This window comes from Medicago truncatula, chromosome 4 (genome assembly GCF_003473485.1).
Source record: "Medicago truncatula cultivar Jemalong A17 chromosome 4, MtrunA17r5.0-ANR, whole genome shotgun sequence".
NCBI classification, from domain to species: Eukaryota; Viridiplantae; Streptophyta; class Magnoliopsida; order Fabales; family Fabaceae; genus Medicago; species Medicago truncatula.
This window is the reverse complement of record NC_053045.1, coordinates 44972611-44989794: the sequence shown is the minus strand read 5'-3', so window position 1 is coordinate 44989794 and position 17184 is coordinate 44972611. Positions and strand designations below refer to the sequence as shown.

The following is a 17184-nucleotide window of genomic DNA, read 5'->3' as shown; positions in this document are numbered from 1 at the left end:
TATTATTCTGTCCAAAAAAAACAAACTACTACCCAAGCTATTTACTAACTATTTAAGGGTAGTGGTTATTAGAAGAATACCCCACGTTCCTTATATTATATACAGTACAGGCTTGATCAAACCTCGATTATTAATTCTATTAAAGCAAATTTTGTTTCTCCAAATCTCCATTGTGAAAATATGGAGGAAGCCAAGAAACTCAAAACAGTGACATGCTATGATGAAGAGTGTGACCAGTTTAGCAATCTCTCAGACGAATTGGTATGTCATGTTCTATCTTTTCTCCCAACAAAAGCAGCATACAGATCAAGTGTTTTATCTAAAAGATGGGCATCGATCTGCACCACAATCCTTGACCTTAACTTTGAAATACCAGAAGTTACAGATTCGTCCAGTGAAATTAAATCCGTATATGCAGCTCTTCTAAGACGCACCGAAAATATAAGAAAACTACGTCTACGTAATTATGATGGTTGTAAACCATGTGACGTACACTTGTGGGTTTCAAAGGCATTGGATCTCAAGGTACAGGAACTTCACTTGGAGTTTGGGAGCAGACCTAACCCTATATTGCCGCTAAGGCTATTTAGATCCGAGTCACTCGTGGTCTTAAAATTACGTGGTCATATTGAATTTCAACCAACACTTGATTCTTCTTTTGATATACATTTACCGTCACTAAAGATTCTTCATCTCGATTTATTTAGGCTTGATTTTAATGAGGATCGTAGTGAGTATGATCTTATTGAATTACTATCTGGTTGCCCACGTCTTGAGGAATTTCTTTTTCATGGCTACTTGGAACAACCTATCAATATCTCTTTTCCCTTATTAAAAAGGTTAGACCTCAATTTATGGAGGTTTTCTGATAGTGTTTCTCCCATTGGACCCTTGCAAATTAATATCCAGTCATCGCTTGAAGCTTTGGATTTTACTGATTTTTCTCACAAAGAATACGAGTTTATAAACTTGTCCAATGTTGATCGAGCTACTCTTAGCATTATAAAGTATGTAGATTTTAACAGTTTACATAAACTCTTGAAAGGACTTTCTTATGTCAAATCATTGACCCTCACTTCTGAAACAATTAAGGTAAGTTTCAATTTTGTTATTATACATTTTTATTTTTTTTTAAGGAATATAGTTCCATACTTCCATATTTTGTTACCTATATGTTATTTTTGTTTGTTTGTTATACAGTTTTTAAGCATGGAGGACAAACTTCACAACTTAAGTTTCCTTACTTTTCATAAATTATTATCTTTATCGGTTGGAATATCTGAGAATTGCAATTGGAATTTGCTTGTTGGCTTTCTTCAAAATGCTCCTAACCTTAAAGATCTTATCATTGAGGTACGTATAAAGTATTATAACTCTATTTGCACAAAATATATGTTTTTTCAATGATTACTGTTTTTTTTTTATGATAAAAAGTATTTAGGGATGTCCATGTTTTTTGACAACATAATATCTAGTTCCTTCTTATTTTTTAATAACTAAAATCTATCCATTATTCCTATATTTTTAGTTTTAAACTAATGTATTTATCCGACGTTACCTAAGTTATATATAAGTAAGGATGACCAAAATTTTGTATGCATGGTATTCGTAAACAAAATTTACCACGGACCAATATGGAACAAATATCTTAATGAATACACACAAATAGAATAAAATAAAACAAATCACATTTTAAATACCCATAAATTAATAGATGCACAAACCGATGAAATTAATTGAATTTAGTAAAATTATTAACGTATAGAATAAAATAAACATATCTTAAGTACCCGAACTCGCAGAATCCCGTACCCATTATTAATAATACAAACCTTATGATATTTTATTCAAAATTGATAAATGTTTATTTGACATTCAAAATAGCTGCAACAATTTTTTGTTAATATATAAAGAATTGAAAGAAACATTGATAAATGTTTATTTGAGAGGTGGAGACACCGACACCTCTCAAACCTCTCTTAACACCCTATCAATCCTCTCTTGACACCCCTCAACCCTCTCATCAAGCCCATGCTGAAGAAACTCCTCCTCAATCCCCTTTTGTATATATCTTGAGCTTAACCTCTGTAATTCTTACTATATATACTATGATCCTGACTACATCATTGCCAATACTTGCTGAATGTATCCCTTCAATCATTCTTACAATTCGTACTAAACTTCATGTTTGCTCTTGCAATGCATGCTACTGCAATGATAGAAAGAGGCTCTCCATTAAAACTGCAGTGAGTTTTGTGTTTTTAAATGGCATCGTAGCTTCTATCATGTCGTTTTTTGGATTGCGGATCAAGTGGTTAGTTGTTTTTGTAGCTATAGCGTGGATACTTTCGGCTGGAGGGATTGTGTTTTGGGATAGAGGAGTGTTATTTGAACAACCAATTTGGTGACAACTTATTTGACAATCAAAATTTACTAAGAAAAAGTAGTATTGGCACGGAAATCATAGCAATGGAGAGATAAAGTAAAAAATAATGTGAGTATGAAAGAAAAAGTTATCACCAAATAGATATTCAAATATCATTTCTCTTTGCGATATATAGTTGTTGCTTGGTATGATCAGAATGGCATCATTACTTTGGTGACCAATTAGCTATAGATCAGAATCTTGAGACAAAATTGTGCTTTTGCTTGACATTAACTTTCAAAAATAGAAAATAAAAGATAGATTATTGATTGATACAATTGATGATTAGAAAATTTTAAAATATAATGATCAGTTTGTTGAATATTTATGTGAAATAAAATATTAGTTTTAGAAAATAGAAAAAATAATAAAATTATTAAGAATAAACGTAGAAGCGATAAGTGGCATAAAAAATCTTACTTTATATATAGATACTATTGATTTGCCCATATAGAATATATACACGAAGACACTATCTATCTATTATATATTATTTGTAAAAGCCTAACTTTAAGTTTTTGTATTGTTTACATGCAGAAAAAATTTAAAAAAAACTCTCAAAGAAAGGAGGTTGGAAACTCGAGTTGGGTGGGACCATCAACGACTCCGACATGTCTTTCAACTAGTTTAATTACGTTTGAATTTACAGGAATTCAAAATATAAAAGCTGAGGTGGATTTTACGCAATACATTTTATACCGCTCAAGTAAATTAGAGAAGGTCAAGATTTTTATACAAAAAAATTCAAAGAAATCGGTAGAAAGAAGTTTACTCAAGGGGTCAAAGAAATCATCAACACTAGTATTGGTACGAAGTTTTATATCTTTTCTTTTCATCTATAATACAAAGTTTATATAGTTTGTTTTTTATGAAAAACGATTGTGTATTAGCGTCTATACATACATACATACATATATACACACACACGGTTGAGTATAAGACTGATTTTTAAATAAATTATGATTCTTTTTTTCAATCAAAATGCTCTAATGATTTTATGTTCTCTAGTAAATGATATAAAAAAGTAAAGCTAGAAAATCATAGCGATCGTAAATAAATTTATAGAGATATTCCCTCCGTCCCTGAATAAGTGACTTATTTGTAAAAAATATTTGTCCCACAATACTTGACCTTCTCAGATTTCTAAGCAAAATTTGACATATTTACCCCTTATAAATACTTTTTGTGGTCCTCATGTTAAAGTTTGTAGTGGAACAAAGAAAGTAATCATTACTTAAAAGTGAAAAAGTTTCAAAAAAATGACAAGGGCAACTCAGTAAAAGTATCACTCTCTTTCTTTCATCTTTACACTTTTCTTAATCTATGTGAAATGATCAAATAGGTCACTTATTCAGGGACGGATGGAGTAATATTTATGTTTGTAATCTTATAATTAATCATTCAACATTTGTTTTGTTGCAGGATATTAATTTAATTTGAAGATCATTCTGACACTTTCAAGGATTCAACCAAGACTACTCAGGCACATATATATTGAAATAGGTTTGTTGCATAGAATTCTCTAACGATCGAAAAACATGGTTATTCTAACAAGTGTCTCGGTAGCACTTTTTAAACATTTGAAAAGAAGAAATATTTTATACAAAAGTCAAATATTTTGATTTTTAATTCATTGATTACATATATTTTTAAAAAAAAATTATTATTTAAAAGTATTAAAGAAGGCTCCGCATGCACTTGTTAACATTTCTCATATATAAAACATATTTTGGTTTGTTCGTAAAGTCTGGTTCACTAAATTATGTCAATATTGCTACCTTTATTTGGTTCGAATCCAGAATGTCGTAATTGTTTGTGAGTTTTAGTGGTGATTTCCACTTTGTCTAAGAGAAAAAATATGTTATGTGTGTTTATTAATTTGTCTAGGTACTTGCACTTTTTTTTTTTTTTTTTTTGTGAGAGGGAGCTTATACACTATATTTAGAGTATGATTGCCAAATGTTGAACCTTTAGGTTATTAAAGGATAATATATAGTGTAAGCTCCCTCTAAAAAAAGTGTATAAAACTCGTTGATTAAAGTTGAATTATTTGTTTAAAAAAAAATTTCTCTTACGAGTTGATAGTATTTTTCATGAGATTATAACACTTTTAGTATGTGCTACTTTTTTTTAAACAAAGAGAGCCAATGCTCAAAAGAAAAGAAAAACTACAAAATTACGTTAACAATTCTATGCAAGCTTTCAGATAAGTCATTAAAGAGGAGATTCTGGAGCAATCCTATGCAAGCTTTCAGATAAGTCATTAAAGAGGAGATTCTGGAGCTCCCTAAGTAGAACCTTAAGAATGCTCACATCATATGAACTTTAGTTGAGACTGAAACTAGCTAGCCAATGAACATTTTTGTTTCCTTCACGTCAAGTGTGCTTAAAAATAACATATCACTGTAATTTTAAGACGTCTTGGACATGACTAGAGGTATTGCCATTAAGCTTACAGCTCTATGTTACCATATCAATCAAAAACTTAGAATCACTTTCCACTATAATATTAATGTATCCTTGTCTTCTTGCCATTTACATTCCTGTATACATTCCTCATATTTCAACATGAAGGGCGCCACAAGCTCCAATCTTTTGTGTATACCCTTGTAGCCACTGACCATCTGAGTCCCGAAAAAGACCTCCACATCCCGCGATGTTCATTGAACCCTTGTAAGCTCCATCGCAGTTAAGCTTGATCCATTTCCTATGTGGATGCTTCCAACCGATGTAAATGGTATCCTGAAAAATCTCGATCTCTTTCACCTTCCTTGTGATTACCAAGAGTGGATCATTTGCGCGCCAGAAGCCCTCTTCAAAAATGGATTTGTTTCGCCAAGTCTAAGGGTGTCAAACATGTCACCATGAAAATAGATTTTCAACTTTCCTCTTGCTCCAAAAAGTCTTTGTTGTTCAGGTTTTGAAGATCCAATCTCTATAGTCAAGAGAAGGAAAAAAAGTCAATAATTTGAATCGATCTAACTAACCTGAGCTAGATACGAGTTGCATGGACAAAATCCCTAAGTGTGTGGATAACAGTCTTATCATCATTCCCACACATAGAGGATAAGACTAATTTATTTTATTCCACTTATTTCTCTCAACAACAAATAGTTAACAATCCCCTAAAAAAACAAATAGTTAACAAAACAATAGTTAATACTACTTGTACCAAAAAAAAAGTTAATACTACATTGAACTTTAAGAATGATAAATAAGTTTGAATAAATCTTTTCCGCAAAAGCGACGTTTTGAGAAATTGAAGGAGTAACTATTGTGTTTTTTTTTTTTTGACAATAGAAGGAGTAACTATTGTTGAAAATATTAACACTAACTAGATCATTGACCCGTGCTAACGCACAGGTCATTCGGATAAAAATATAAAGCGCTAATTGTATGTAGTTTAGTTGAATGAATATAATAGTATAATTCAATTCATAATATTAATTGCCACAAACGTTTCTACCGTACCATATTAAAATATTTCTATGACATCGACCCTGGTACCGTAACATTACATATAAATTTAATAGCATAGTTTATTGAAGAAAAGAAAATCCAAGGTCTATCGACATATAAATAGTACGAATATGCAATAACAACAATGCTACAAAACAAAGTCCTATACGTTACGGAAAATTTGATGTCACATCAGTATCTTGGTCATCCTCATCATTGATCAATATCTTTAAACTATATCCCTTGAAGTAACCCTTGATATTTTCACGGTAATCAGAACAATTTTTACTAAAGAAAAGTTGATTTCTATTTTTTTTGGGTGACCATTGATTTATTTTTGAGGTAATCACCGTTGATTTATATATTTTGCGTAAGGAAAAAATGTCATTATCTACTCTTTTTCTTTGGTTACATCTTTCTTTTTTTTAAAGAATCTACTCTTTTTTTAAATAAACCACTCAGCTATCGTGCTTCTTGTGTTTTCAGTTTTCTATTCCTCTTATAATTCTATAATAATAAATTTTTGTTATAGATAAGAATAGGAGAATTTTTTTATGAGTTTAATTGTGGTGGGTTGACAGTTCAAAACAGTTTTGCACACACCAATCAAAACATTCTGAATTGTCACGTTTGACCCACATAAATTAAAATCATTAATTGATGTGACAATTCTAAATGTTTTGATTGGTTGTGTGTGCAAAACTGTTTTGAATCGTCAACCCATCACTATTAAACTCTTTGTTTATTTTGCCTCTATTAAAATTAAGGAGAAAAATTAGGAGCGATTTATTTATTTTGATTTCCCTAACAATTAACATTAACATTTTGATTAAATTAAATAGGATTAATATAGTAAAATTAAGCAAAGAATTTAGGTTAAATCTAGAGTAAAATTTTGCGTTCAGGTTAACTTTTAGGAATAAGATATAAGAGATGGATAAGAATAGGAGAATTTGTTTATTTGTCTAGTAAAATTAAGGAGAAAAATTAGAAGCGATTTGTTTATTTTGATTTCCCTAACAATTAACATTAACATTTTGATTAAATTAAATATGATTAATATAGTAAAATTAAGCAAATAAGTTAGGTTAAATCTAAGGCAAAATTTTGCGTTCGGGTTAACTTTAAGGAATAAGAGATACTTATATAATAAGGTACATATGTAAAATTATTTTGGGTAAGGACGTAAGCCCTCGTTTACTTAAAAAAAAAAATATATAATGAATGGTGTTTTTTTTAAGAAATTTTGATTTTGATTAAAACTAAATATATAAATATTTGTTGCTTTCAAGTTACAACAAACCAAACTAACGATAGTGCTATGCAATGTTGAGTGAAATGCAATTTAACAATGTTGATTTCGAAACCGACTACAAGATTACTCGTAACACTTTTTATTCTACTCAAGACGATATTTCTGAATTTGGGTGCATTATTTCTTCTTGTCAATCTCTTTTCAGCTCTTCTTTTACCAACTCTAGGGTGGAGTTTGCTAGGTGACAAACAAATGTGGTTGCTCATGTGCTTGCAAGAGAAGCCATGTTTCTAGCTAGTCCCGTTGTTTATTTTAACATACCCGATTGTATTGAATCTCTTATTATTAACGAAATGTTATAAGCATATTTCTTTCTTTTAAAAAGAAATCTATTTCAAAGACACCAATAATATAACAAAAAAATATAATCTAATTTGTTACACTTTTTAAATGTACTCGTCTAGTTTGTTACATTTTTTAAAATGATAAAGGAAAAAAATCAGACGTATGTGTATTTATATCGAGTTTGTTACTTTTTTTTTTCTTATATATTTGTTACATGTGTTATTTGTATTGAAATTTGAAGGCATTTTTGAAAAGAGAAAATTCAGCCCAAAATAACTGAAATGAGTTGTTTTCTTTATATATAGTATAGATATTGACTTTTGCTTTTAGTCCTTAAAAAAGTCTCATGCAAACTTTTTTACTCCACGTATTTCTTTAATAGGAAATATTAACATGGACACTTTTTAAGCACTTTAAATGGTAAGTTTTTAATGAAAAAATTATGTATTAATTGCATTGAAAATTATAATAGTTGATTTTTTTTAAAAGAATACTAAATTTGGGATGCTTAAAGAGTCTCGGAGGCACTCGTTAACAAGACTCTTCTTTAATATATCAAATTTGAGGAGTGTTATTTGAATAACCATTTTTGTTGACAACTTTTGAGACAACCTAAATTTACAAAGAAAAATGAATATTGACATAAGAACCAAAGCAATAGAGAGAAGGTAAAAATATAATGTGAATATGAGAGAGAAAGTTGTCACAAAAGTTGTCAAAAAATGGTTGTTCAAATAACATTTTTCATCAAATTTTAATCATCCCTTTTAACTATACACTGTTTAACAAAAACTCGTGCGACAACTGTCAGTGGCGGAGCATGCTTTGGACTGAGGTGGGCCATGGCCCACCCCCCAAAAAAAATAATTTTTTTTCTCTAATAAGAAAATTACAAAAATACCCAAATCTTAAAGAATTTTTCCAAACCACCCCCCCCCCCCCCCAACACACACACACAATTTGAAGCTGCAATATTATTGATTGATTTGGCTTAATTGAATAGGATTATAGGATTGATTGTTTTTTTTTGTTATTGTTTGTTCCTCAATTTATGCCTCAATTGTTGGTAACAAAAGCTTGAATGACCATAGAAGATGGGGTGCGATTATGGTACATAAGAAAATCCTTATGCACCCTGCATAAATTCAGAAATGGTTTTGGAGTACAACTCACAAAAACCATTTCCACAGCAAAATAGTTTTGGCATAATTTTATGCAGGGTGCTGAAAATCCTTATGCAGGATGCTGGAAACCATTAAGTACATCTAATAATGGTTTTGGAGTATAACTCGCATAAAACATTTCTGGATTTATGCAAGGTGCATAAGGATTTCCTTATGCACCATAACCGCGCCCTAGAAGAGGGATGCCTCAATTCTTGCATATGCCATTTTCGGAGCAAGGAATTCAAAGGATTGGTTTAGATGCATAATAAATTATATAACATTGGACCCATGATGTATGTGAAGTAGCAATAAACGTCACAAGAAAGGGGGGGAGGAGGTTTGAATTGTGACCCTTTTAAAATTATTCATGAAAATTACGTTTAGATTTATATACTCAAGAATAATCTTGGTGTATGTTAGTTTAACAAAATTAGAGTATATAACGATTAATTGATTTAGAACAGAACGTTCTGAATAATGATTATAAGCAGAATGAGAAAAATGATGTTAAGTTGAAAATAAAATATTAATTTAGCAAGGACCAGAATGTTCTGGAGATTAATAAAATAATGTGTGTGTGTTGTGTAACTTTAAATAGAGAGAGAGAGAGAGAGAGAGAAGAATAACACAGGAGAGTTATCCTGGTTCACCAAACCCGGCTACTTCCAGTCCCCACACCTCGTGTGAGATTATCCACTATAGTTTTCTTGCTAACAGAAACTTCTGACTAGCACTACAAGATCTTGATCACACCAGATCAGTCCGTTACACCTGTATTATCAACCTCAGCAGGCTTATACAATTCTTTGCACACTAGCAAAAGAAAGGTTGGAATTTTCTATCTCAAAACTATTAAGCTCAATAGACTTTGAGAAATACAACACACTTTGTATGATGAGATTTGTTTGGATCAAATAAATACTCAAATCTTTGTTTGAGTTTTACAAGAGCAAATTCAAGAGAGAAGATCCAAGAGATATAGTGAGAGAGCTTGGAATTTGCTTTGTTTGCGAAGAGCTCTGTTTGTAGTGATGATTTTCACTTAGAGAGATATTAGCTTGCAAAACTCTTGCTTATGACCTTCAAAGGCCCTTGTATTTATAGGTGAGGAGTGTCTTGGTGATCAAGGGAGAAAATAGAGTTGTTGGACACGTTTTTGATAGCTGTCCAAAGTCTCAATTGATTTCTCTTTTCTTCTTTAAAATAGCCAGAACGTTCTCAAAATGTTCTTTCTGATTTGCCTGGCTTTGAAAGCACTGTTGTTTTGCTTGCGCATGAGATAACCAGCTGTAATGAGCTGTATAACTTTGTGCCCACTTCTGATGATGTCATGTCCTTTTGCTTTAGTGATGTCATGCTTAAGTAAGCCATGTGATCTTATCCATGAGAGATTAATGGGCTTTACTTTTCCAAATGGGCTTAAAGCTTTTCTTATGGCCCAATAGACATTTATTAAAACATAATCAACCATGCTTTCATGCTGTGCAGACCTGTTCACTTTTGATGTACTGTTCCATTTTTATCGTTTTCGCCAGAACGTTCTCAGTTCATTCTCATGAAACAAATTCGCACAAAACGAATTAGTAGATAACAAGATTAAATAAATATAATATGTTTATAATCTTTAAAACATCAAATAATGATTTTGTCTCAACAGTATGTGTACTGATAAAACATTAGGTTAATTGAACCAACAAATATAAAAGACATGTATGTATGAAGCAAGACTAGGTTGAGAAACAAGATGGGAGGGGAGGTTTCTGACAGATAACATGACAGTTTATATCAAAAGAAAAATTAGTGCAAGTATTGATTATAAATTAGTTAATGATGATTTCAAGTTGGTTGGATTGTGTCATTTATATCAAAAAGTTGGTTAAATTGCATAAAGAATTATTTTAATTTTGTAAGTTATGTAGTTTAATTTTTTTATTAATAATTTTGTGCTTAGTGTTTATTATCAAGAGTTTGTTTTTATGGCCCACCCCCAAAAAATATTTTGGCTCCGCCACTCACAACAGCCACATGAGTTTTTATACGACTTAATTTTGTCTAGACCTTAACGTCTATTTGACACTCATAAGAGAGAAATATGATCAAATAAGCTATCATATAATGTCTCGATTAAACATTTGGTAAGCCACCAAGATGCGATAAGTTTTTGTTTTAGGCCAAATCTGAAACCTTATCATATCTCTGCTTAATTTTTATTTTTTTATCATGAATACGAAGTTGGGTTGGAAACCATAAATATATGATAAAAAATAATATAATTTACTCACCTATTGGTATGAAATATCATTTAAAATATTAAATTTTGTCAAAAAAAAATCCTTTAAAATATTAAATAAAATATTTTTTTTAGAGATATATAAATATAGAATTTAAAAGCCAAAACAATTGAGTTTGACATTGAATTAAAAAAATATAAATATTAATAAAAAAGGTTAAATATATATTTGATCCCTACAAAATCACAAACTTTCATGTTTAGTACGTATTAAATTTTAATTGTAATTTTCGTTCTATATAATATTGTTGTTTGTAAGAGTAGTCCATGTTTTAAAAACTTTTAATAAAAATGGATATTTTTAATCCTCAAAAATAGTTCATATAAAATATAATTAAGGAGAAAAATTGAATATTTTTTTATGGACTAAATTTGAAATTTGGTGGTTTTGTAGTGACTAGAAGTATATTCAACCCAGATAAAAATATATTGATATAGGATATGTTTTTGAAAAAATTAAGATAATTTTTTTGAACAAAATGAAATGGAATTTATTTATGACATAAAAGGTTCTTCTCACCACAAAAAGTGCATAGAAAGAACAAAGAGTATCCATGTGCGCTTTACTCAATTTATAAAAATAATGCATTATAATAGAAAAGGCCAGGGTTTAAACCGCTGACATCCTACTTATTCATCTTCAGATAAATTTTTAACCACCTGATTATTTTAAAGAAAATAAAAATAGAGTACAAACAAAATACTCACCGTAACAAGAGACAGCAATAACAAAAAATAAATAAATAACTTAGCTAAGTGGTTAAACACATACAATAAAGTTTTAACCCATCAATGATGAAGATTAACCGCAAAAAAAAAAAAAAAACTTAATTTTATCGAACAAGTAAGCAATCATCTCCTCTTTTTGACCGATAAAAAGTAATTTTTTTTTACGAATTACCCAGACACAACCAAGTCAAACAATATTCATATAATACCTTAAAATCTTTGAGAATCATGCTAATGCACTAACCTGCAAAATACAGTTAGATAAATGTAAAGGGATCACCAAATTAATTCCTTAATTTATTATTATTATTATTATTATTACAAAAATATGAATATTATTTCTAACAATTAAATATAATTGAAGTAGTGGGATAGTTTTTCTTTTATATATAATATCGATGTATTTATTTAATGCAGGATTAAATATGATTTTGGTCCCTATAAATATTTTAACTTTTAATCCTTCTAATTTTTTTTTTTGATTTTAGTCCCCAAATTTTTTTCACCACTCCTTTTAATCCTTGCTTTTAAATTTTGGGTAGTGCTAACTTTTACCCTTAGCGCACATGATAAAAAACTTAAAAGAAGAATTATTCTCTAAAGTTTTGTGTATTCAATTCATTAAAAAGTTAAAGATTAAATTTAATGCACCCTTTCCAATAAATTATTTATTATATTTGATTCATTAACTTGTGCCTTTTTTTTTTTGACAACCATTAACTTGTGCCTTAAAGGCACAAGTTAACATTTCCCTTAAATTTTTTACTTAAGAGCACAAGTTAACATTTTCCTTAAATTTTTTATATTCTTTTCGCAGGCATGTTTAGAATATTATATAAATCTTTTTTAAAAAGATTAGATTTAAAATATATATATATATATAAATTTTTATATTTATAACGCTTAAAATACAATAAATAAGATTAATGATGTACATGGATTAGTTTTAGTTGGATTTGATCAAATCCAAATCCTGAAACATATAGATTAGTCCGATTTAAATTAAATAATCATATGTTTCATTTTCGGGTTGATTTGGACAAATTCGCTAATTTCTAACATAAAATTAAAGTTGTATGAGATAAAATTGGATAGCATTTGGTGAAATTGTGGCTTTTGATATTGGTCAACCACAATGTCACAAGTGTCTTCCTCTTTCACAATAGTTTTTTTTTTCTAATACACTTGTGAGATTGTGGTTGGTCAATATCACTAATGTCACCAATCACGCTGTCATCCAAGTGGTACCGATAAAATTACATTAAAAATTAGAGTTGATTTAAGATTTGAAATTGTTATGGAAAAAGGGTGTAGCCGTGCAGGGGAGAGTGAGTTTGGGTGGCAGTCTTGTCTTCCCTTGACTCCCCTTTGTCTAGGAAACACCACAAAAGTACAAACAAACACTCAAAAATATTTCTTTCCATTTCCAATTCACTTCTCTTCAACATTAATCTTCTACTCTCTTCTCTAGGGTTCCTATCTCAAACCCTCCCACTCTTCCATTTTCTCAGCGAGTTATGCTTGAGAAATGGAAATGCTGAATTCGTCTGAGAACGGGTCAATGGCCATGCACTGTACCAATGTAGCTTACTTTTCTGACGAAGGAGAAGAACCTCAGCCCATTACTGCTTCTGTTCCACTCTCTCGTGCTAGTGAACTCACCATTTCCTTTGAAGGCGAGGTTTATGTTTTCCCTTCCGTTACGCCAGAAAAGGTTCAATTTTTTACAGTTTTTATTTCTTCCCCCATCGATCAATTGAAGTTTTTTGTGTTATGAACTGAAATGCTTGAATTTGAATTACCATAGCCAAATAAATTTTGAAAATTTTGAACTTTTTGTTCTGATAATGCACTCTATGCAATAAAGTTTAAGGTCGGATTAAAGTTCAAATAGTGGGTTTTCTACAATGCGGTGAATGGTGACGAGTTAATAACATTTATTATTCAAGAAAATGAGAGTGTTGATAGCACTTACTTATTTATTTTGATCATGTTTTATTTTATCTTTTGATTCTGGATCATTCTTGTGATTTTTAAAGGAAAAAACCTTTGATCACCCCTCTGTAATATGCAGGTACAGGCTGTATTGTTACTCTTAGATGGGAAGGAGACACGCAATAGCGTACCCACTTCTGACTTTCCGGTGCAGCAAAACTGTCGGGACATTTGGGTATTTTATTTCGAAATAACTCTTCGTTTGGACATGTATCAGTACTAATTGCTTCTTAACATGTTATTAAACATTTTTAAATTTATGATGTATACCAGGGGAAAAATGATCCTTTCCGTAATTCAAAGGTCTCACGGAGATCTGCATCACTTGTTAGGTTTCGTGAAAAACGGAAAGAGAGATGTTTTGAGAAGAAAATCCGCTACACTTGCCGTAAGGAGGTTGCTGAGAGGTAGAGTCCTGGGTTGTTGGGATCTTTGGTGCAGTCTGGCATATAATGTTTTCCTATTGACATTGTTGTTTCACATTTTCTTCTTTTATACTATAAATTGGTGTGGTAATTACAAACATTTTGATTATTTGAAACCGAAGAAAATTGCAGATTTGTCCTGTTCTCTTTTTTCTTTTTAATTATTTGGTTTAAACAAAACTTATAAGCTAATTTAAGATTGGGTGAGTAGTTGGTTCACCTTTGTGCCATGTCTTCAAGAGTAAGCTTGCCTCCCTCTTTAGATATGCTTTCATTTAAATTGAATAAAGTCTACCTTGGTTATTTGCAATATTACGTCTCTAAATGTTAGTCGTACGTGTCTTTGCACGACATTAGGATATATTGGCTTTCTGAATAAGAGTCACACTTAATTTAGACGCTAACATGTTCTGCCAATCTTCTCGACTTTGGTGCTTTTGAGATTGATGATATAAATTTATCTAATAGGATGCAACGGAAGAATGGGCAGTTTGCATCGTTGAAGGAAGAATGCAGTTCTCCTGCTGAAAACCAGGATTTTAGCAATGGTTCTCCTTTCCCAGAATCCATGTGAGTTTCAAAATTATATCATTTGTTTGAAAGTTAAAATGGAATCATATTTACCTTTTAGTCTTAATATTGGTGCTAATACGGCTATTGTTCTGTTGCATCCCTTCCATTCTTAAGTGAGCGTAGATGCCAGCATTGTGGAATTGCTGCAAAGTCTACTCCGGTAATGCGTCGAGGACCGGCTGGTCCAAGAACTCTATGCAATGCTTGTGGGCTCATGTGGGCAAATAAGGTAATTAATATCTTTTTGTTAGCTTAGCATAGGATTATATTTTTGTAACGGAATTGTTACAAGTTCTGCACTCCAGAACTAGGTGTTAAGTCATGCCTCATTTTTGTACGATTTCTTTTATATTTACCAACTAGAACCCATGGCTTAAACAGGAGCTTTTGTCCTCTGTAATATCATCAAATTTCGCATTCCCATCTTGCCTGAAGTGACTTGGGAAATCTTATTTATTGTATCCAATTACTGACCTACGTTCGCATGGTCTGTTGATATGAAGGGAACACTGAGAGATCTCGGCAAAGCAGGAAGGATTGCTTTTGAACAGACTGAACTGGTATTTTTTTTCATTTTGCATATTTTCACTGGACAATGTCTTCTCCTGTTATAAAGTAACCAAGAATATAATATGTTATTCATTCCGCATTCGGCATTACACTTTAAGAATAAAAGAACTAACAACTCTAGAGACCCAGTTCCGTTTTCGTGTAACCTGGATGTTGGATCTTCTCGAGTTGTCACATCACATGGCATTATGATGCAACACTAGAGAATTTTGGCATAGGATCATAAATGATTTCATTTATGATAAATACTAAGAAACAGATTGTGTCTATTTGCTACCTTTTTGTTTGGATTACTTGCCCTCAAAATCCAATGCAAATTAGAGTGTAATCCGTTAGTGGTCACCAGTTTGAGGTTTCTTTCTTGACATGACCTGTTCTCAACCAAAGATGCTTCAAATTTCATGTCTAATAGTATTACTTTTATTTTTAGGATTTTTCAACAACAGATCCAGAAAATTCATGTGCTGCACAGGACAAGAAGGTATCTTTTGATTTTATCCGCCGCAAATTAATGACACTTTTGTTGATTCGAAAAATGCAGCTGTTTCTTTTACACCTTATTTTCTTGTGACATTGGTTGTGTCCCTTTATCTTTTATCAGTCTTATGTGTTTTTATCCTCAGGAAAGCCCCCATGCAACAAAGCCTTTGCCAATGGATGCCAGACAGTCACCTGAGATGATAATTGAGCAGGTTTTATATTTGTTTGTATTCGTGGAATCATTATCTTTTCTGAGAAACTAAATTAGCCTCAGGCTATGATGAGGAAATTTGACTTGTTTGCTCACATGGGATAATGCAATTCAATTCATTGAATAAATAGATGATAGATCATTTGAGATACACAATAATTAACAATGTGATTAACTTTTGCAGAAATCAAACCATGTAGTAATTACGTTTTCTATGGTCTCTAAAAACCTTGTCACATCGAACTTAATTATTTGTAAGAATTAAGTAAATGAAGCAGATATTCCCTCCAGAAAATTGAGACCAATTCATGTTATTGAGAATGCAAGTTTTTGGATTAGAGTATTTCATGCTCTTAATCAGTGTCTTTAGCCCCATGTGGACAATCACAATAGTTTTGTCAAGTTTTTGGCGTGCATACTTTTTCAATTGGGAACTCAATCTGTTTGTTCTGTTTAAAAAATATTCCTAATTTTTTTTATCCGAACATTATGTCATTTATTGAACATTTTGGATCTTTGATAATATGATTACAGTATATGCTTGAAGCTGCTGAAGCAGTTACTGACAACTTGTCCATCCAAGTGGAGAATAATGCTCTTGATCTGCACGAGCAGGTGATTTTCTTTTACTTTTGTGATTTCTTACTCTTCAGATGAGGTATCCTTCTGAGAGGGGAAAGTCGTGTAAAGGGTTGAGGTGATAGCTGATAGCAGCTCCAGTATTAGGGCATTATTTGAGAACTGGTATGTTATACTTTTGAGGATTACAGGATAATACTATGGCGGATTTTGTTGATGCTTCTGGGACTGAATTTGAGATTCCTTTATGTTTTGATGATCAGGTATCCATCCAATCTTGCTAATGGTAGCCTTTATCTATCAATTACTTGTTAAAGTTTTTATGAGATGAGTTCTGACATACTTACAGGTCAATATTGATGATTCCAATATGAGGACTTACTGGCTGTGATCTTACGACATTGGTGTGTGACTGAGCCATGGTTTTTTCGTGGTGGAACAAATTTGCGGCTCTGGTTCAACTAACTCTAGACTTTTGGAGATGTTTTATGGTTTATAGACAAACTATTTCTGGAAACACTGTGAATTATATGACCATAGCGACTTAAAAATCTTCATACATGATAGTTTTTGTACATCCCATGTAACCGGATTTAATTTTTGTATAGTGTAAATAGTTAAGTCCTTTTATCCCTTCTCTTATGGCCATTGAGTTTGTTTTCTTTGCTGTAACCACTTTTTG

The 17184-nt window shown here is 31.3% G+C and overlaps 2 protein-coding genes across 2 annotated transcripts; both read left to right on the top strand.

Annotated features, from left to right (window-relative positions):
• Positions 1–180: 180 nt before the first annotated feature.
• On the top strand, positions 181–10016 carry LOC11409284 (F-box/LRR-repeat protein At4g14103). The gene is made up of 3 exons (XM_024780722.1): positions 181–1092; positions 1201–1353; positions 9858–10016. The coding sequence occupies exons 1-3, from the start codon at positions 181–183 to the stop codon at positions 10014–10016; spliced, it is 1224 nt and encodes a 407-aa protein (XP_024636490.1).
• A 2959-nt stretch (positions 10017–12975) lies between these two features.
• On the top strand, positions 12976–17174 carry LOC11405700 (GATA transcription factor 24). The gene is made up of 11 exons (XM_003608354.4): positions 12976–13383; positions 13744–13839; positions 13938–14071; positions 14558–14659; positions 14777–14891; positions 15166–15222; positions 15663–15713; positions 15856–15924; positions 16458–16538; positions 16694–16765; positions 16852–17174. Exons 1-11 carry the CDS (start codon positions 13198–13200, stop codon positions 16891–16893), a joined length of 1005 nt encoding a protein of 334 aa, XP_003608402.1. The 5' UTR covers positions 12976–13197; the 3' UTR covers positions 16894–17174.
• The last annotated feature ends 10 nt before the right edge of the window (positions 17175–17184 follow it).

What these genes read in the sequence shown, in the direction of transcription:
- LOC11409284 (XM_024780722.1), top strand. Translation starts at nt 181, where the DNA reads ATGGAGGAAGCCAAGAAACTCAAAACAGTGACATGCTATGATGAAGAG. An exon ending in TCACTTCTGAAACAATTAAG is followed by an intron (nt 1,093 to 1,200) that starts GTAAGTTTCAAT and finishes TTTGTTATACAG; the next exon opens with TTTTTAAGCATGGAGGACAA. An exon ending in TTAAAGATCTTATCATTGAG is followed by an intron (nt 1,354 to 9,857) that starts GTACGTATAAAG and finishes TCTTTAAAATAG; the next exon opens with CCAGAACGTTCTCAAAATGT.
- LOC11405700 (XM_003608354.4), top strand. Translation starts at nt 13,198, where the DNA reads ATGGAAATGCTGAATTCGTCTGAGAACGGGTCAATGGCCATGCACTGT. An exon ending in AAAACTGTCGGGACATTTGG is followed by an intron (nt 13,840 to 13,937) that starts GTATTTTATTTC and finishes GATGTATACCAG; the next exon opens with GGGAAAAATGATCCTTTCCG. An exon ending in CGTAAGGAGGTTGCTGAGAG is followed by an intron (nt 14,072 to 14,557) that starts GTAGAGTCCTGG and finishes TTTATCTAATAG; the next exon opens with GATGCAACGGAAGAATGGGC.